The 22,030-nt window shown below is 40.6% G+C and overlaps 1 protein-coding gene across 6 annotated transcripts in view; it reads right to left on the bottom strand.

Moving 5' to 3' along the window:
• The window catches only part of SEC16A (SEC16 homolog A, endoplasmic reticulum export factor), a 39,190-nt gene extending 17,653 nt beyond the window's left edge, over positions 1 to 21,537 (bottom strand). For 3 of the 6 annotated variants that reach the window (XM_075015152.1, XM_075015155.1, XM_075015154.1), the window contains exons 1-12: positions 21,414 to 21,537; positions 9,813 to 13,674; positions 8,818 to 8,963; positions 8,281 to 8,369; positions 6,591 to 6,726; positions 5,523 to 5,721; positions 4,109 to 4,289; positions 3,414 to 3,556; positions 2,219 to 2,280; positions 1,849 to 1,987; positions 1,191 to 1,433; positions 700 to 797 (exon numbers count right to left, since the gene is read on the bottom strand). In XM_075015152.1, coding sequence (XP_074871253.1) covers positions 700 to 797; positions 1,191 to 1,433; positions 1,849 to 1,987; positions 2,219 to 2,280; positions 3,414 to 3,556; positions 4,109 to 4,289; positions 5,523 to 5,721; positions 6,591 to 6,726; positions 8,281 to 8,369; positions 8,818 to 8,963; positions 9,813 to 13,592 — 5,216 coding nt within the window. In that variant the 5' untranslated portion in view covers positions 13,593 to 13,674; positions 21,414 to 21,537. The remainder of the gene's footprint in view (positions 1 to 699; positions 798 to 1,190; positions 1,434 to 1,848; positions 1,988 to 2,218; positions 2,281 to 3,413; positions 3,557 to 4,108; positions 4,290 to 5,522; positions 5,722 to 6,590; positions 6,727 to 8,280; positions 8,370 to 8,817; positions 8,964 to 9,812; positions 13,675 to 21,413) is intronic. The other 3 variants (XM_075015153.1, XM_075015158.1, XM_075015156.1) reach the window with 2 other exon arrangements.
• Positions 21,538 to 22,030: the final 493 nt, after the last annotated feature.

The raw sequence follows: 22,030 nt of genomic DNA, 5'->3' as shown, positions 1-22,030 counted from the left end.
AAGGCTAGGAACAGCCTCAAGAGCTGGGCTCCTAGTGCCAACAGGTGTAATTGTTTCCAAAGGCATAAGAGAAGAAAGGTGCTTTTATTTACACAGTCCTTGCTGGAAGATGGTTGCTTCCTTCCAAAATATGGAACAGGGGCATAACATTACTTGGATGTCAAAGTCCCAAAAACAAGTGGAGAAAGACACCCAAAACTCTGATGGGAGCATGAGCACACAGAGATTTTCACACTATAGGGATTGAATATGTAAGTTTTTGAAACACAAAGTGCACCTAATTCCTACACTACTCTTCCTCCCCATTTTCACTTTGGTTTTGTAGTTTGTATAGTATAACACTACCAAGGTAAGGCAGATTTGTTAGTCAGCCAGTGAACAAGTTTACAGGATGGTTTAAAATCCACAGAGAAACATTTTACAGTGAAGGTGCTCCCTAAGTAGTGCTTGCCACTTTTACTACCAGTAGTAGCAATCACTGCAATTCTGTGAAGTCTAACTTGAAATGCTAAATCCCTGAAACTAAACCTACAGCAGGACTTAAGTCAACACTCAGGCAATCTATTTTAAAAATAATTCCTGCATAAGTACAGGCGCACACACAATTGTGGCCTCACTTTCTGAGCCACAAACTCTACCTCTTCAATGGGAAATAAATGGCTATTCCATACTAGAAGCTTCACCAAAGCAGATCATTACCTGGTCATGACTCTAGCATGTGTTCTGCTGTCCATTTTACTGGCAAGTAGTAGAGCATGACCCCATAGTCCATGCTTCATGGCAGACTCCAAAGCATCCTATTAATGTAGAAAGCATATGAAAAGTAAATTAGTTTACTGGGCAAGTAGTTTAATACACCACTCAGGACAAAGCATTAAAGATTTCTAGTGAAGGTATCTCATGACTGAACTGAAAATGCTCACCAAGTCACATGCTGCTGTGTTACAATATAACAGTTTTGAACTGTGAATTCTTTGGGGGCAGCAAATCTGTCTCTCTACTGCAGAGCTAAGCACATTGATAGTACCATAAATATTACACATTAGACACGTTTATTTGTCTGTAACTTTCCTTTTTATTACTTGATATTTTAATTATATGTAAGCCACTAGAGCTTTAAGAATGTGGGTTTTGGAGTAATAAATCCAAGAAAAAAAGCAGCTAGTACTTTAAACAGTGTGACAATTCACCTTCTTACGACCATAGAGCAGAAGCTCCCTGAATCTCTCTGTCTCTCTTTCAAGACTGTCAATTGTGGTTATAAGACTATCAGTGAGAAACGAGAGTTGAGCTTCGCCAGACTCCTCTTCCACTTGCTCCAAAGCCTCATTAGTGAAGTCAATCAAGTTTGCTTCATTGGGCGATTTCCCGGGAAGCCAAACTGTTTTGTGATCTCGTAGCAAGAGCTCTGCAATGTCTGTGCCCACTACAGTCTATAAATGAAAAATTCAAATCACTTTAAAGAATTTCAGTTAAATTAATTTCAATGTTTTATAGTTGAAATACTTGAAGTCTAACAAGTTAACACAAAATAATACACAGGGTCAGCTAAAAGACGACAACAGAACTGGCCAACTCAGATGTCCCAGCAGGACTAAACTGACAAAGCCTCACTGCTATCCTGTTATTAGCAACTTAGGCAGCAAGATTAAGGAGGAATACCTGCTTTTTGAGCACTTCCCTTGCACTCTTTGCCCAGTACAAACACCTCATGTACTCTTGCCACCTTCACATAAACAAAGTGGCTATATCTTAAAGATTCTTATCTTAAATCGAAAGAGAAAGGCTCTGAAAACTGACTTTCAGACCATCAAAAGAAAGTTCAAAGATTTAAGAACGAAGACATACCCCATTCTGTCTGCACAACAATACAATAAAATCCCAAAGCAGGCCTGCAGACTCTTTGTCGATTAGATTTTCATTCTGAAAGCACTGTGTGGCTTTGTTTTGTGCAAAATTAATGACATCCACTTTATGGGTATCATCTCTGGAAGAGGACAAAAAGTATGCAATGAAAAAGAATTAGGAGGAAGTGTCAGACCTCATCACCAAGATTAGTAAGTAGAAGTCAAGCCTCCAATAACATTTAGGCTTATGGAACACAGGTAAGTGATATCTGACAAAACCAGCAAAAAATCTTTTATTTGTAGTCATGCAAAATTACAAGCAAAAATCTTGAGAACACTTTAAAATAACTTATCAAATCCATAAAACATACTTGGCAAGAGGGCCCGGAAACGCTCTCATCTCTTCTTGTTCTGGCATATGTTGCAACATAATCTTAAAAAAAAATATGAACCATAAAAGCATGATTAGAAGCTCTTACAGTGATTCATTTTGTACCTAACAAAGCATATTAAAAACGCTACACATAACCTATATTGTTATCTAGTCCATCACTGCTGGACAGTACAGCTGTATTTCCTACAGTATGTTTGTTAGAGCCTTGTTCAACTAAATTTAAATGTTCTAATTACTTTCCATTAGAAATTATTTCACAGAGTAAGATCCCATGGGAAGTAGTTCGTTCTTTAAGCCTATATTTTTCTTTTAACCCTTTGTGACACTCTACAGAATTCCTCCGCCTCCTTGCTGTGTATACCATTAAAATACTTGTAGATAATTGTGTTTTATCTTGGTCACATTCTACTCCTCCCCCATAAACCAGATGGTGCAACTTATGTCACCCTTCTCTGAGTTCTCTTCAATCAGTCCACGTCTATCTGATGAACAAAAATTGTCTTTCTTTGGCCCACTGGTGGCATCACAGGAGAAAGGGAAATATGCTCAAGTACTTGATCATCTTCTACCCTGGGTACCACCTACATAGCGTCTCCCCAGGCCTGGGTCAACCGACTCAGCTACGGCACTAAAAAGAGCTGTATGGACTACGTGGCATAGGCTGCAGCTCAGAAGCCTAAGGAGATGGTAGGCCTGGCAGCCTAACCTGCTGCATTGACACAGCTTTTTTCTAGCATTGTCATGCAAGTCCTGGCGCCCTGAATCTGACAACCCGGGCTCAGAGATTCACTACTGCAGGCTGTGTATCCACAAACAAAGCTACCCAACTGCCACCATCACTGCTGGCAGAGAAAGGTACACATGATCATGTTTCAGTCAATGTCTGTGTGCACAAAAGAAAAAAACCCAAGACCTACTGTGCTTATGACCTGGAATCCTTTTATAATTAACCAAACACCACAGTGAGAAAAGGAGATACTAAGGCCTAGCAGAAGAAATCAAAAGCAAAAATATGAGAGACTTACAGAAGCAAGGACTTAACGTTTGTTTTTCTATAAACTAACACACACAACAGAAAGCCCTACCACAAACAAGTGCCCCAATTTTCCCTTTAGAATAAACAAGAATTTAAAAACAAACACTTTTGTATTCCTGATAGGCTTTTGCTTTACCTCCATGCTGTGTATTTCAACCAAAGCCGGCTGTCCTTCTGCAGGCAGGTTTGGCAGTACTTTAGTCAGATGGCCCCCAGGACCAAACCTTGCACAGACATGAGGCACTAAAAATTTCTCAGGGGTCAAAGGTCTTGATGGGACTGCAGTACAGAAAAATGAGATAAACTCTGTTTTTAGAAACAAAGCTGTTTATTTGCAAGAAGAAAGGTTAGTAGAAAAAATATCAAATGATTATATAAAGAGTTGTTTAGAAGTAATATTTCTTCATGAAACAAGAATACATCTAATTCAAAGCATGCTTGGATGCAAGAGTTTAAGAACCCTATTAGTATACATATCATTCTATGGCAAACACCACAAAGGCACATAAGTGTGCAACAGTCAATACATAGTCAGCAGCAATTAAATATTTGACTATAAAATAAGGGAACTGTTCAGTGACAATCCAGGATGGCTCAAGCAAGGGACTACACTCAAAATGAGCAAAACTTAACTTAGATATAGCTCAGTTACTCTACAAATAGGGAACATATATTCTAGTTATCAGTTTAGCATCTATTACGAACAAGTCTTTATTTCCAATAGGCTCAATAAAGGTTTGTAAATCATTTTAAAGTGGAGTGAAAGGCACAAAAGTAAAGACTTGTCAACTACCCTCTCACCACAACCCTGCCCCACAATTCTGCAAATACCTTGTTCTACAGATGGCCATTCTGTTCCAGCTGAGTAGCCATAATCTGTAAAAGGCTGTTGACCATCAAAATTCGCAGGGTATCCTCCATATGGATACTCTGTGTGAAGCGAGACTGGTTGGGTGGTGGTTTCATATGCATTAGGTGCTGTCAGATCATGGTTGCTTCTATAAAGCTGGCTCTAAATACAACAAACATAGTAGTAGTTGTTGCATTAAAGTCACAATAGCAAGGGGGCAATAAATTATATGGGCTGAACAATGTAGCAAAGTAGGACTGAGGAGCTTTTCATCTTCCACATAGCAGCTATAAGGCTCCTTACAACTATTTTAATATTGTAAATTGCCCAGGACTTTCATTGGACTTACAAAAGCTGCACATTGAATCAACTGGTATAATAGACATGAACTAAAATAATTTGCTGTTTCCCTTTGATCCCTCTTACGATTTCATTTGCTCACCTCAGACTGCACTTGTGGGCTTACTTCCCTCTCCATCAACTCCTTCCTCTCCTTTTCTAAATAATTATGCACATGTAGTATGCTACTAACAAAAATTCACAGAGTGCTTGTGCATCTGCAGCTTAGACAGGATCCCACAACCTCTCATAGCGCCTCTCCTGACTTAAGAGAAAATCCAGCTTGACTGAGGAAAGATACTCAGTATAAATGCCTGTACAGCCTCCAATTTGCCGTGTTCAATATCAGTGAAACTTTTGGGTCTCAACTGAATGACTACATCTGGCTTGTTGGAAGGTAAACATACGAGACTACAGATTATATAAGTGCAAATTCTATTAGGAGAGTATGAGAACCATCTACCAGTGGGAATATTTTAGGAATTACCTGTGCATTTGTAATTAAAAGTAAATGAGTAATCTATTTTAAAAGAAAGGACAGCGAAGACTGTTCTGTATGGCCAATTCAACAGCCTTGTCTCTTTAAACATATTCTAAGTTTTACCCCAATATTCATTTTTACGCTTGTGACAATGAGAAGTACAGGACATATAAAAATAGAAGTGTGGATCCACTCTCAACTGCAGCAAAATGCAGCAGTGCTCCTATGCCCAGTGAACTGTCGGATCAAATCCTTAACCAAAGGGGCAATGTCTTCCTACGCTCTTATGTAGTATCAAACATAACTTGAACCCCAGTCCTCAAAGACTTTACGACCTACCAAATAGACACTTTAAATCAAGCACACACTGTGGCACAATATTCAGTCTCTAGTTGCTGAGTATGAGCTTTCAAAATATGCTTCTATTAACCAAGGTCAGAACAGAAATAACAACTTTTGTATATTTATGATCTTCGACAGATTTGGTCCAAGAGATTATCAGGTAACCCCATTCCCAACATAAAGCAGATTAACAGAACAAACTCAACCATCCAATGCACTCATATGAAACTCACTTGCTGAGAACGAGAACTGAAGCTGCTCTGACGGCTATGAACACTACGGGAACTACGGAGGCTATGGGCAGAATGTTCACTATGGACGCTTCGTCTATCAAATTCATCGCCATAAGGGTCTCTGTGAGGCTCAGTTTCATCATCAAAGCTTCCAGCAAAACGAGGATCATATCGCCAGTGATCTTCATAACGGTCCTGTCTAAAGAGCAATGAAATATGAAAATAAAGACAAGAGCCTGTCTCACGGGGAGAATTAACTTCAGCAAACACTTGTTTCCATTAACTAGACAACGCTGTTAAAGAGACCATGTCACAGATTTGTCCACAGATTTAGTCGTTATAAGACAGTACAAATCCTGATTTCATAGAACTATTACCAATCATTTTTCCCTTGAAATGATCATTTTGCTGTGATTTAAACCCAACTTTATAGTAAGTACATGAGAACTAGAACGTAAAACTGACTAATCTTCTGTTCACTGACCAAAATAAAGTGCAAAAATGTGAACAGATGAAGAATTTTATTTTTGGTAATCACATGTTATTTTTGAAAACGACATCAATTTACCAAGACAGTTTCCCTTTCAAAGTGTAATGTTAGAGACTGAAAGGAAAAAAAAAAAAAAGACTATTCAAAATTAAGACCAATATTCCATTCTGAATTCAACTAACACAGAAACTTCAAGCAGAACCTTTGCCTACTGTGATTTCCGTTTAGACTTTTTACTTATTTTAAAAGCTAGTCATAAAACAAGGTTTATTTTTCCTAAAACTACTCTCTCAAAACTGGTTTATCCAATACATCTCAATTTACATAATAATTCTGCTCATCATAAGGAAAACATGCAGACTAATAAAGATAACTGACAAAATCCTGTTTTACGCCTCAAACATCTTAACAGCCTAACTAGAGTAAGTTTCCCGCAAAATGAATTTAAAAACATGTTGTCTAGAACTTTTGCAGATTAGCTAGAAACTTTGAATCTTTCCAGAATAGTCACCATTTAAGTAAATTACACTAAAGAGTAAGCTCTTAAAGTCTGCAAATAAAGAGCATGGCTTACAAACCTGTTGTTATATGGATATGCCTCTCTCTTTTGGTACAGACTGTGTTCAGCATCATACCAGTATCTCTGGTCATAACTTCTGGGATCTCTATATCTGGAGTCATATGCTGATGGATAACGTTCCCAGGGAGTTGGGTCTTTAAAAAAAAAAAAAAAAAAAAAAAAAAGTTTACACTGAAATCTTTGCCCAGTAAGTTGCTCACAGAACTTCTCTCTTTTTTCCCTCCTGAAACACATACACCTTGGTTTTGTTACCATTTGAGATAAGTACCATACAAATCCACTAAAAAGTTCAAACAAAATTAGGATACTAATTTTTATTACATTTTGCCATAGTTAGATCAGTTCAAATAAAAGTTACAAACTATTGAACTGTAAACAAAAAAAGATGTAAATCAATTTCATGTCTCTGTAATACGGTCAATTACATCCAAGTATAAGTTAGCAGATTACTGTTATATATCATATCCATATACTATACATTGCATTCTTTCAAAGAGATAGCCCCTGCAATCTAATAGATCTTTTCAACTAAATGACTATAGCTAAGTTACCATAAAATAATTTTAACAAACACACAGGATGACTCAATGTAAAATCCTGGAGTTTGGGAGAGAGACTCTTGGAGGGGGAAAAAGAATTGCTTCTAGTATCCCCTACTCCCACTGGTCTGACAGAATTTACATGCTGATCTCCAGAACGGTTATCCCATGAGTCACTGGGGTGCATATTTTTGTGTAGAGCACAATATTCTGAAGTAGAGTCAATTTATTTTCTGATAAATAGCTAGTTTTCCTTTAAGACTGTCTACAGTACACATGTCCAGGCACGTGGGGACAGTGACATATGTTGTACACTACAGCGGGCAATTCCATACATATGCCACTGTATAATTTTACCATGAAGGCAAAATAAGTTTGTCCATTTTCTCATTACCAAATAGGGAATCAAAACAATGAATTCAAATTTAATTCTCTTGTATTCCCCCTTAACTGAGCCAAGCATACGGAGAGGATAGTAGAGCATTAAGAACAACTGCAATGCAGATCAGTTTTCAACAAAAAGCTTTGTTCTCATTAGCTATGGGAAACATGCCAATATTACTACTTCAGTAAAAGAGTAATAGAGAGGTAGCCATGTTAGTCTGTATTCTAACAAAACAGAGCAGTAGTCATGCAGCACTTTAAAAACCAACAAACTGATTTATTCAGTGATGAGCTTTCATAGGACAGACCCACTTCATTATCATCACCCACAATTATTTCCAATTTGGGGGCAATTTATACCTCCAGATTAGCGGTACTGCTATGGGCACCCACGTGGCTAACATTTTTATAACCAACTTACAGCAACGATTCCTTAGCTCTCATACCCTATTAACCCTCCTTTACTTACACTACATTGATGACACCTTCATCATTTGGACCCATAGTAAAGAGACTCTAGAAGAATTCCACAGAGATTTCAACAACCTGGGCTATTGATCTGATGAAGTGGCTCCATCCCCTGAAGGTTCATCACTGTATAAATCATTTTGTTGGTCTTTTAAAATGTTACTTTACTGCTGTTCTGTTTACTTCAGTAAAAGACTACAAATTTAGTTTTACTACATCTCTGCTGCTAATTTTAACACTTCCCTTGATTTCTTCTGAATCAACTACTCCAAAAAATTTAGAATTGTCCAACTGTACCTCCATAATTATATGGGTTTGCATAGTAGTCTGCATAGTAATCATTCCAACCACTTTTTGAATTATAATAATCTTCAGGATAGCCCTGTCTGGAAGAGGAAAAAAAATACAGGATATAAAATACCATTATTAAAAGACAGTCACTATTCTTAAACCCATTAGAGGATATAACCACCAACAGGTGTGTATAATCACTGTGACACAACATCTAGTGTTATTGTTCTTAAAAACTGCAGTCACAGGAAGAGGGAGGTTCAGGGAACAAAACCCTATACACCAGAAGATCACTCATGCAAAACATTTCATGCTATCAATGACTGGGTTCCCTCACCTTTAAAAGCAACAACCTGCAAATCAGACTTCTGAATTATATGTTTAACTGTATGTGTAATTTAAATTGTAGAGCGTTTTATCAATATTGACATTTACTTCACAACATCTAGCTCTCATACTGTGAGCTACAAGAGAAAAGTTCACTAGGAATAATTAAATACATCAAAACAAAATAAACCGTTGCAGAGTTCCATAATTACATACCTAGAAGGAGGTCTATCAGAGCACTGACTAGCTCTGGAACTAGGACGCTCAGGCTCACCATATTGATAACCAGTATGCTCCGCGTAGGCAGCATTGCCTCTATTGTAGGATGGGTAGCGGGGACCATATTGTCCATAGACATCCTCCTCAAGAAGACAGGTTTATAAATAAGCAACTAGTATGTTAAATTGTTCAAAAGTCAGACAGAATAAAAACACTGCCGCTCCACCCACACTTTTCTATGGGTAACCCCTTTCTGAACTCATTTTTCTTTCTTTCTCTACCCTCACCTTGGGGGGGGAGGAAGGTAAATTAGCACCCACAAAAGATGTTGTATTGACAATTGAGAATACTGAAGCATATTACCCTCCCACAAAGAGTACAGATGGCTACAATGTTGCCTGATAATGTACCTTAATACCAGATTTAAAAAAATACTTCTGAAATTGTTAATAGTCCCACATGAGAAGTATGACATTTTTATGATTTGGACATACATCCCATTTGAAACCTTTTTCCCCACACGGGCCAACCTCACAGTGATCAGACAGCAGTCACCATCCCTGCTGGAAATCAACAGTATTAATACTCATTTCCTATCTTAAAACTGCTTATAATTGAAACTTTAAGACCCCAATTGCCCATCATTTTCAGTTCTAGCTGGGTTTTCACACTCTCGATAGTAAATCTATTTTTGCGTGAATTTTTATTCTGCTTTCTGACAGCAGGTATGAATTACATTTGTTAACATTTTCTTTACTGACAGCTTTAAAGCTATCAAAAATCCTTCCAAGGGCTTATTACCTACAAGTCTGAGTTCTTGCGTCATGTTACCAACACTGTGATTTCTCCCTACAATGAAATATGAAGTGAATCTTTCAAGATAAATGCTCTATTGTTGATCACTTCAAATACTTCATTATAATTGAAAGACAAAAAAGCTACTTAGTACATCAGCGCGATTATGAGAGAAAAGAAAAAAGTTTCTGCTTTACCTGGTAATAAAGAGCTGCTGTTCTAGGATCCATGGGAGGGTAAGGCTGTGAATATGGGGTCTGATAAGCATCATAAGGGTGTCTGTAATAGTAGTAAGGGTTTTGTGGTGGTCCAAAGGCATCCTGAGGAGCATGAGAAGGTGCTGGGTTCTGCTCTCGTTGCATGGTTGGCACGGCCGGCTGACTGATGGTTGCAGATGCTGATGAAGTTGGAGCATTCAACGACTGTGCAGAAAATGGTTGTTTATCAGGGCTTGTTTGACTGTAGTTAGTTGGTGGCTGTGCTGAACTACCCTCTGGGGGACCCGCTGGATAATACCTATTAATTGGCGCCTGATGTTCTTGTCGCTGTGGTGCTTGGGCAGGTTTAGTTTCTGAAGCCATCTGATAATTTGAAGGAACCAAGGACTGCCCAGTAGATACTGGCTGTGGCGTTTGAGCGGTTTCCTTTTGTTGCTGAGAAAGCAATGCCCCCTGTGTGGCTCTGTCTGATGGAGCCTGAAGCTGCACATCTTTTGTTACCTGTTGATAGAAATGTTGACTGCCATGTGTATCTGGTCCCACCTGGCTAGCATGATTGACTGGCTGTTGAGGAAATCCTGGACCACAAGAAAGTAATGTATTCTGCATTTGTACAGAATTACTGGTTTTGTTTTTCTCCAGTGTCCGTGTTACTGTAAAATCAAGTGCTCCAGAAGCCTCTTCATGACCATGTGAGTCATTTGTGGAATTATTAGGCACCGGTGTATTCACTGGTGGGACTAATACCTTTGCATTTCCACTGGGGAGATTTGTCCCAGGAACAGCAGGTGCATTAGATTCTGATTTATTAGCAAATTCAGGCAGACCACCTTCTGAACTAGCATTCCTTTGAGCATCTGGAGCCAAATTAAGTGGCCTTTGAGATGGAGGTTGCATTAACAAATTTGTAGACGAATTAGAGGCGTTTTCAGGAGAACTAACAGGGCTTTGTAATAAATTAAAATGGGATGGATTAGACAACTGAGGAATATTAACTGAGGATCCAATCTGCGTCACAGACAATGGCATATTTTCCCCAGAAAGTATTCCATCAACATGTGGAGCTTGGAGTCCTGTTACAGGCTTATCTTCAACTCCAGGATCTTTCAGTGAAAGATGATTTTCATTCCTGGTTAGCTGATTACAAAAAGAAATAGAAAAATTAATTGGCTGAGCCAAATTATAGCTTTGATTAGGCTGTGCAATCAAGATAGGCTGATTTTGCAGAGACTCTGTGGGCGGAGAGGACAACAAACTTGCATAACCTGAACTTGCCTGAGACTGAAGTGCTTCCTCTTCTCCCATTTTGGGTGGATTTTCAAGGTTTTCAGAAGATACATTTCCATGCTGGGACTGCTGCACAGGTACAGACTCTGGTTTATTTGGCTGCTGACTGGACAGCCCTTCTTCAGGTGGTTGAATAATTTCCACTGTCTGTTTCGCAGGTACATACACTGCAGGAGCAGCTGGGGCTAGAAGAACATTGCCCCCAAAATCAGGTAACTCACTGTGAGCCCAGAGAGTTGTTGCTGGACTCTCACACTTTTTTGTTGCTCCCTGTACTCTTGCTGAGGGTCTTTTCTCTGATACTGATGGTATGTTTTCCACAACAGGTCCACTAACAGGTGGCAACATCTTTCCAGGTTCACCAGTGACTGTTAGAGGCAACGGATGTACTTGGGGTGTGAAAACAGTTTCCAGATTATCTGGCGGCTGTTCAAGATTACCTGGCGAGACAGCTGGCACGGCCATGCTTTTCTTAGCATTCTTTTGGTATAAGTGGTTCTCTCTTAGTTCAACCACCATCTTCGCTTGGTCAACCTCTGCAGGTTTTACCCCAAACCCATGGGACCTTACTGGTTCAAAAGAACTATTTGCACTTGTCTGAAATATTCCTGTAGGTTTGGGGGGGCTTGGAGTTGGAGGCTGGGACAGATTACTATAATTCTTGTTGACAGTGGGCTCACTTGAATCTCTTCCAAAAGGAGAGGAATCAATCTGCTTAAAAAAACCGTCAGAAGTCTCGGGCTTCCCACTTTCTTGCTGAATAAATGTTCCAACAAGTTCTTGAGGTCTTGTTGAACTAGAAACACTCCTGTGGCTTATGTTACTGTAGTTTGAGGACACACTGTCAGATCGGACAGGATGAGGTAATGAGTCAGGTGCCTCAAGATTTGGTCCTCCTTCCACATGGCTCACAATGGTGCTCTTTGGAAGCCCTTGCAGTGACCCATATCTGTACAGATCAGAACCTACACTTGGGGATGAGTGATTGATATTCTGGGGTTCGCTTGGTAGAACTTCTTGATTTTGAATACATTCCAGGTTCTCAACATTTTCATAATGTGACCCAACATTCTCATGAGTTTTGCTAACATTTGCTTTGTCAACACTAATATTCATAGAGTTTTTACTGACCTGTGCATTGTGCTGGCTACTTGTAGTTTTAGATGAACATTGAACATCCAGTCCCTTATGTACTGCATCATTAGCTGAGCCTCTGTTAACCTGGGGTTGAGAGAAAACATTAGCTGCAGCCTGCTGAGGATGCAGTGGCTGGTGATACGTACATCCTGAATTTAACTGGCAAGCATCAAAGTTAGCTTTACTAGACATACTTTTTTCTGATGAAAGTATTTCTTCATTTTCTGCCTCATCCCCTTTGAAAAACATGGAGATAGTTCCTGAATCTGCATGTCCACTTGGTGTTTCAGACACATTTTGAGATTGTTTTTTTGGAATATTTTCCTGAGTGATGGGATTAATAAAACCAGAGTCTGGTAAAAGAGGCTGTGGGTAGAACTGTTCTTGGTGAGGCTGACCTGGCCAAAGACCACTCATTCCTGTGTTCTGTCTAAACATATTCTCTGGCTGAAAACTGTTCACGTTGTGGTTGGCAACTGGGAAGCTGCTTATCTCATTCTTTTCTCCACCAATGGACGAAGGTGTTTGCGTGGTGCTTTGTGGAACATGTTGATGTACAGGACCCTGGTGCACATTTGCTTGAGACGGAAGATGAGATGCAACAGCTGAAGGGTGAGAAATGCTATAAACTGCATTCCGAGAAGGTGGCTCAGCATGGGGCCAGTAGTTCTGAACTTGAGGCTGCACATTATCTTGACTGGGTCTCCACTGAGGTGGGGTTTCTTGAAGAGGTGGAGGAAGGACTGGCGCTCCTGAAGGTATTGAGCTAGCATTGCTTGGATCCCTATTAATATCTTGTCTGCTTAGGGGCCTATTTGCCATATGTGCCATAGTCAGATGTCCACTGATAGAATTTCCATGTGCTGCTCCTGTATTATAAAGCAACGGCACTGAAGAGTTATGAGGTCCATGCTCTGCATTCGGATGTGTTTCTGCAGTGCTATTTGGAATATGTACTGGTGATGGAGTCACCACATTAGAAAATGTGTTTGAATTGATTCCTGGTTGAGAAACAGATGTTGGTAAAGATGTAGGCAGTCCATGAGAATTATCCCCTGCATATGATGGAGAAGAATGCATAAAAGCTGGACGAGGAGCAGGACCTGGCAAAACCAGTGGACTACCTTTGGGTGGATTACCTAACAGGGAACCTTGTGGAGTTTGCCTGCCAAATGCAAAAGGATCTGTCACAGGTTGCACCGGGGCAGTTGCTCCTGAGACCAGTGCATTTGCCCGTCTACTAAACGGGCTATTTCGCCAATATGCATTCTGAGAAATTCCTGCTGGAGGTGGTCCACCAGCCCCTGCTGGAACTGTCTGTGGAGGTGGCTGCATGATGAATTTCTAGCAAGGTCAAACACTGTCTGGAGAACCACCAACGAATGCTGTAAATAGGTTTTTCTTTTTTCCCTCCACGCTGCAGAGAAGAACAAAAGACAAATTAGTTTCGCGTGCCACTATGAGGCCTTTAAATGCTTATTCTGTTTTTCAGTCTAAAAGGAAGAATTTTCAATAAAAGATTTGCTGAAGACACCAGATCCCCAAAGATAAAATATTTGCCAGTTTTTCGAGAATGTATATTTATTGCTGCACACTACACACTGGACTTATAATTGTATTTATACACAAGGTTCCATCTAACATCCTCTGACCAGAGAGTACAAATGAAGCCAAACCATTTTAGAAACAATGTTAAAAAAACCCACAGGGAAATGGCTTTAAATACATTTTGGACCCAGGCAATGTTTAAACTGGCTTACATCTACACCGAGCTCTTTTACGAAGTCTCATACTAACAGCCCCACTAGCATTAGCACCAGTCCAGTGACTTTTATACCATCGTGTTGTCTAGACTTGTTGTAAGCAGGATTAGACAATATAGTGGCAAAAACATCAGCAACCAAGCTATACTAGTGTGATGGGGTTCAGAGGTCCCCCTGCACTGCACCCCGTCCGCTGGCAGGAGTGACTCTCACTCAGCAGGTACAACAGGAGGTTTATTAGGCAACAGATGCCCAGTTTCTCACAGAAGCGTCAGTACAGCAGTCAGAGACAGTCTTTCCAACCCATCCTGGGGAGAAGACCCCGAGGGGTGCCCCTCTGGGGTGTAGCTTTCCCCCTCCCCAGGCTTGCTGCCTTCCAGCTCCTCTTCCCCTAGCCTCTAACTGCCGCCCCCCGCCGCCCCCCAATTCAAAAACCCAGCTCGGCTCCTCCCTCCTCTTTGTTCAGGGCAGAGGTGTTACCTGCCAGTTGTAGCCCCAGGGTCATCCTTAGCCACTGGGAGCTGATCTGCTTGCCTCTCACATCCAGCCTGACTCACACATGCACTCCCCCCACTCCATCACAACTAGCAATCCCACCACTGACAGCACCAGAGTGATAGTGCACTAGTGGACAATATTAAGAAACACTCAGTTAAGAAAACTATCAAATTCCCAACCAAAGCATTTTAGCCGGAACTATATTTATACAAAGGAAGACCTGTATACATGGTGTCAGACATACGGTCAAAGAAAAAAAAGCATATTACTTTCAGAATGAAATCCACAGAAAGAATGCAGGATATTATCTGCGTTAATTCAAAACACTCTACTTTTATCATGGCAAGACATCCTTCCCCCTCCTCCATGGAAGAGGGAGACATTAAAATAAACAGAGTATTTTAAACTTAAAACAGAGTCTGAATGCTCCTGTTTGTCAAAATACACATAATCTCTAATTAACTCTAATTGAATTCTTTTGAAAACTTTCCATCTCAACTTTAACTCAATAAAATCAGTTATGAAATAAGTGGGATGCGCAATAGTAACTAAAACCTTTTTTAAAGCCACCTTTAAATTTCCAGTTAAGCAACTTGTCTTTTAATTGCAAGAGTTGTATGTTAAGAACTAGAACAGAGATGTTTATACTGTTTTGGTAGTTAACCTGCCAGAGAAGGGGTTAAATGCACTTTTCTCTGGGGTTTCAAGTTTAACCAAATATTATCTTCACAAAAAGTCTCTGGCTACATTTATTCTGTAAAATTTTAAAATCAGTAAACTTAAAAAAAAACAAAAACCACACACAATCACAATGCTTATAAGCCAATGACAAGACTAGCCCTTGTGCATTTCCCCAAGCCACTGCTCCTGGCTTCTCATCAATACAATCTCTCGTTACTATTAAGTTGTATCACTGTAGCTTCATACCTCATGTCAGGGAAGGTTTGTTACTATAAGAAATATACAAAAGTTTAAAGCGTTTTCAGATACTGCAACAGTTCCCCTCCGCATTGATACCTGGGAGATTTTCCAGCAAAGCACAATTACTGCCAACCAGGATATTACCAGGAAACCCTGCCTAGTCCACAGCTTCTGATTCTACAGGTTGAAACTCTTTAATCCAGCACCGTTGGCACTTAACTGATGCCAGAAGACAGAATTTGCTGGATTACGAAGGTCAATATTTCCTAACAGCCCTGCCAACACTTCCACTGCCTACCGGGCTCTTAGACATTTAAGGCTACATTACTGATAAATAACAGCATAGCACTGAGAACCAGAACTGGTACCTTCAAACAAACTTTATGGGACTGTGGGAAACTTGGAGGAACCCATGACAAATGGTCATCCAGCTACTAATTGGCAGATTACAGATGTTGCTAGACAGTGTCATGGATTAGAGAGGTTCAACGTGTACTCGCGTGGGTGCTCCCTGCCTCATGGCAGCAGCAGCTGCAGGCGCTCTGGCTGTGGACTGCAGGGAAGTCACAGAGGCCACCAGCACTCCCAGCCCCAGTGAAGTTGTGGCAGCTGCCAGCACTCCCAGTCCCAGAGCCCCATGGAAGTGAGTGCACTTGCAAATAATTGCATTCGCGAATGTGGCACTTGCAAATGTCAAGACCCGGTTGTACTAGAAAATAAGTTGATCTCAGATATGCAATTCTAGCTATACCATTTGCATAGCTAAAATCACATAACAGAATTGACTTACTTCCCTAGTGATGTCAGAGCCTCTGTAGTTACACATCGACGTCCCTTACCCAACACAATAGCGTGGAGCGCGGGGTTGACAATCAAGCTCTGAGAGACTGATTTTGCTGCATCTTCACCAGACATGCAAAATCGAACTCTGGAAGATCAACTGCAGCATGTCGATGTTCCAGCAAGTATAGCCAGCCCCTAAAATTTTTGCAATGTTTGTTTGCTCCGTTCTAATGGTTCTCATGCTATGCATGGGAAAGTGAAAACCAGAAATGTAAGACAACAGTCCCAGTGAAAATGGTAATTTCTTATGAATCAAATGTTTATTTCCAGTTAATTTTTTTTAAATGTAGATAAAAACTTTTGCAAATGTGTAGAGATATCAGTTGTCTTATGTAGAAGTTGACATCCACATTTTTGAGAGGGCCTTTGTTCTTTATATTTTAATAAAAAAAACCCTCCAAAATCCTATTATCTGCAGCGTTCTTGTAATCAGTGATAATTAGCAAACTGAAAAATAGCATTCTTTGTTAATTTTGATCAATTACTTCCTCTTTTTTTGATAGTAACAGAGAGAAAGCCATGCTAGTCTATATACTATCAAAACAAAAAAGCAGTCCAGTAGCACTTTAAAGACTAACAAAACAATTGATGAGGTGATCAGCTTTCATGGGACAGACCCGCTTCTTCAGATCAAAAGATTTCCCTCTTTTTTTGTTGATCTCAGGAATAAAGAATTCTAGCCACGAACTTATTTCAGATGCCCAAACCAGGAGAATGCAACCTTCACTGGATCAAAGTTAATAAATAGATCACACGTAGCAAGTAGACAGGGTGTGTAAGAGATTAAAAAGCCAAGCCATGCAAGTTATTAAAATGATCCAGGCAGGTAGTTTTAATCCACAACATCAAACTGGGAAAAAGCTTCCTCCGCCTCAAAAAAAGGATCACACCCTTATTAACAGAAGGGACTGTTGGCTTATTATTTATGTGTTTATTTAATCAGTGAGGACAATGAGAATCAAAGCTAATCCGACTAAGATGTTTCCATTTAGAATGGAAATTCTCGCATCTCAGTTTACTACATGATTTATGTTCAATGACTACTAAATGCTAGTCACCTACTGACTACAGTAAATCTACAATTGCATACCAATGGCAGCCCCCCAAAAATTACCATAAACAACTTAGACAAGAAGCTTTACCAGTTTTACCACACCATAGCTATCCAGATATATCTATATCGATACAACTCAGTGTGGACACTTACTCCAGTATACATGTGGCTTTTTTGTTTCAGCTTAAACTTCTTCCCCAAGTAACATAAAACAAAGCAAATAAACCATACCCAAGTTGTGCCTATGCTCAAGAGCTATAGCTATGTTAGCGAGAGTAAAGAGGAAAAAATCACACCCCAATCAACATAGTTATGTCACCAAAAGCAACAGTCTTTTTCTCAGTATATCTTACATTGTTCCTGGAATTTGTATAAGTCATACTGGCCAAAATATTCTTTTGCTGGTACAAAATGCATGCCCACTAGGAGAGATTCCTAGAGTGTCCACACAGGAGGTTATATCATAAAAACTACGTGAGCTTAAATGTATTCCTTCAATTGTACTTTAGGTTTGTTTGTTTTTTTTAACACTTAAATAAAGGAAAACAAACTGTTTGAAAAAAAAAATCAGTAGAACACCCCAAAAAGATAGCTGAAATCTTTAAAAAAAAATCTAAGACATACAAATACATTTCAGAATCAAACTGAGGGCCCCAACATAGTGTGATTGTTCAAAGTAATATATTTGGTAGTATGTTTACAGAATCGATTGCTTTGAAAAATAATTCCACTGAAAGCTCACGTGACTGGCTTTCCTGAAGCCAACTAATAAAAACCTCAGACTGCAATGCCATTTCAGGTACCAGAGTGTAGGTTTTCCTCCTCCTGTTGCCTCTTAGCAACATGTTTTAAGATGACATACATATGGTTGGTGTTCTCACTTGCTGTAATTTAATAATTTCCTGTGGGTTAGATCATGACCACCACATCTAACTTTCAGTATTATTCAGAGGATAAAATATATGTCTGCATTTTATCTAGTGTCTGAATAAATACAGTACTTACTTGTGTATTGAATTCTGCATTAACTAATGCTATTACATAGCCCCAAAGCAAATTATTCAAAAACACAAAGCATAGGGAGTGTTTCGCAAAGAGCAAATCCTAATCCTCTAAGACATGCATTACCACCAAAACTGTTCTCTACTTAAGCATGCAGAATAGCTCATAAGAATTTTTTCCATCTTACAAATTCCTTGCCATTTACATTAAGATATTTATATACTATAACGCTTCATTTTTATAACACTGTTCATCAAGAGTGGAATCTTAGTGCAACCCTCAATTTATGCAATGGATCAGGATCTGAACCCAAACAAGAAATTACTGCAACTCAGTGAATAGCATCTGCAATACTTTGTGAAGTTTGGGTGCAGCAGGTGTACTTCATGTGGTTATTTACCCCAATGCCTGTCTAGCTACATAAAGATTATCAAAATCAAAATGGCATCCATTTTTAAAGCCTTCTTGATTCTTTGAAAAGGATCTTAATGGAGAAAATGACACACACTGCTCTAGTCAGGGAATTTTTTTTTTTGTTTATTAGGATTTTCTATGGAGCTTAAATGGCAAATACTACAGTGAAAAGTAGCATTACGCAGTGAACAATGAAGATCTCTTACATGACATGGAAAAACTCTGGAGAAAGTACCTCCTTCCTAACATCCTTTTTGTAACTTAACTCATGTCCACTGGCACTACAGCCTGCATGAACCAAGGTAATTAAAGTGTATGTCAACATTAAAAAAATGTGTAGCAGTGCAAATACACTTAGACAAATCTGTAATGAGTATTCTATTTGAAGTTCTTGGGTGATTAATATTTTATGCATAATTAATTCAGTGATCAACACAGTTCAAATTAAGCAATTTTAACTATCATAATAAGATCCAGGGACAACTGTGGTTTTGGCTGTGGTGACAGGAATCCAAAGATTCCCCAACATCTCTGCATTGGATGCAAGCAAAGTAAGAGACAAGACTTGAATTTGTGGACTGAATTTATATTATCACAGATCTTGCATAAGGACACCAGTGGATAAAGCTTCAAGTGAACCTGCTTCTGCAAGTAGTTTTCCTTGCACTGGAAAAATATCTGAACACTTTTTAAAAATTCAGCTTTATGACTTAAGATTCCCATACCCTGTATATGTTACTTGTCATCTTAGGCCACAATCCTGCAGTTGGATCTGTTTGTGGAAAATCCTTGTATTTGCACGGATCCAATTACAGGATCAGGGTCACAAACCATGAACAGCTCAGAACAGGCACTTCATGCTTCTGCACATACTGATGACATCTAACATACTGTGAACACTGTCATATAAACAAGTGTAATTAATTCTGAAATCTCCCTACTAGTTTCCATATAAATGTGAATATTGCTCTATCGCTCTTGGAATGAAGAACTTTGAGCTGAACATGCAGCCCTCGGACAATAGCAACACAGCCTTTCCACCAATTTGAAAAGAAAACGACTAGTTAATTAAGTATCAGAGAGATAGCCGTGTTAGTCTGTATCTTCGAGAACAAGAAGTAGTCCTGTGGCACCTTACAGACTAACATATTTTGCATCTGATGAAGTGGGTCTTTGCCCTCGAAAGCTTATGCTCCAAAATATCTGTTAATCTATAAGGTGCCATAGGACTTGTTGTTCTTAATTAAGTCAGTGGTTCTCAACCTTTTCAGGCAATACTCAAGCCATTATCAGCAGGTACTCAAAGTCTCTCCTATTCAATTATGCACAGAGCTAATAAGGTGCAAAAGTTTGAAAAAGGAAGCATCTAGTTTTCAAGAGAGCACTTTAAATGTCTTGTTGAAAATAAAGGCATTTATACTAAATCACAGTTTCAAAATAGCCTTAATTCACCACATTTACCCACAAGTAAACACTGAAACTCAAACACACCAATCAATGTGGAGCTTGGTTCAACTCAACACAATCAAACAGATAGGGGGCAGAAGCTTCAACTGCCATCTTTTCAGTTCCTGTGACACATGAAACCCACACATTGCAACACCTCAGTCTCCCTATGTTGTGATAGCATGAACTGTCACATCAGGGATGACAATCCAATTTCAGGATTTCCTAGAAAGCCCATTTCTACAGATGCTTCTGCTGCTTAAAGAACACAAAGGCACCTTGAGAAAAAACAAACTGTCCAGTGACAAAACAGCAGGTACCCATGTTTTGCGGAGTAATATGAATACATATGAGCAGCTGGGGTGACTGAAGACAGCTAGTCCCTGACATGCCCAGTGCTGGACCACCCACCACTTATGACTACATAACATACTTACATGTCACCCATTATTCAGTACCTGCCTTACAATCTACAATTTGTTTAACCTTACAACATTCCTGTGTGATAGGGGAACGATAAGATCTCCATTTTACAGATACAGAACTGAGGCAAAGCCTTCACATGACTTGCTTAAGGTTTCCTAAGGTAGCATCATATCTGCTGGGCTGTCCTTTCTCTCAATGTGAAGAGCTGCCCCCACATTTTAACATCTGAACCCAGCAAGCTGATGGACGCATTCCCAAAGCTATGCCTGCTCCACTACCATACCTAACCAAGTTACCTAGAGACCTCTCCCACACAACACCTGCATGTCTTAATGCCAGAGACTCCAAAAGCCAGGCTGCACCCTACAGACAGACAGTTTACTCACTTCATGGCTCTACAGCTCCCAAAACAAAGCTGCTTCCATTCTCAAATGCCTCCAAACTAGACCCCCGCCAGACTCTACTGGACGCCATCACTGCCTGTCACCCGCTTCACCCAAGTTCCCCTTTCATCTTCCGACTCCCACTCACCTCTACCGAGAGAGCCCCACTCTCCCTCCCCTTCCCCCCTCCCTCCACCCAGAGCACCCCCTCCCCTCCCCTCCACCCAGAGCGCCCCTCCCCTCCCCCCCAGAGTCCCCCACTCTCCTTCCCCCTCCCCTCCCCCCCAGAGTCCCCCACTCTCCTTCCCCCTCCCCTCCACCCAGAGACCCCCACTCCCCGTCCCTCTCCCCCACTCCCCGTCATCCCCTCGAGTTCCCCAACCGGCGCCAGCCCGATCCCGCTTACCTGGCGATACCCGGCTCGGACCCCGGGCGCGCACGCAGCAAGCGAGGCCCCGTTAGCAGCAGACGCCTCCCCACCTCGCAGGAGCCGCAACCCCAACAACATCCACCATCTTGGAACATCCGGCTCCAATGGCCTCCGCCGCCGACGTGTCACGCTCCGCACGCGATGACGCAACGCCTCACGCAAGCGATTTCTCTCCGCTCTCCGTTGAGTTGCTTAAAGGCGCCATCGAATGGGGGCGGGGGGGTGAACTCAGATGCGTCGGCGGACAGGAAATGTAACCATCCCTTTCAGGGTTCGGAGCGTCCTCGTAGTTATCAGCCGAGGACCACCAGTGTCTTGAGCATGCGCAGGGACCGAGAACGCTAACACCTTTGGGAAAAGAGTGGTTACAGGTTCGAGACCCTCTTAAGGAGGTTGGAGACGCTCAATTCAACCTCAGCAAAAGTCTGCTGCTAAACCGCTGTTTTCCCAGGCTGGAGCTGTCCAGGGTATCAGATGCGTCCAACCAGACCCTACTCCTGTGGGACGAGTCTTAGCACTCCCCCCCCCCCCCCGCTGTACCTGGTCTTCTCACCTGCATTGAACTGGCAACATGTTATTAAACACAGCCTTTG

Source organism: Carettochelys insculpta, chromosome 21 (assembly GCF_033958435.1).
Source record: "Carettochelys insculpta isolate YL-2023 chromosome 21, ASM3395843v1, whole genome shotgun sequence".
Classification (NCBI taxonomy): domain Eukaryota; kingdom Metazoa; phylum Chordata; order Testudines; family Carettochelyidae; genus Carettochelys; species Carettochelys insculpta.
The sequence above is the reverse complement of the archived record's forward strand: the minus strand, read 5'-3'. Positions and strand labels throughout refer to the sequence as shown.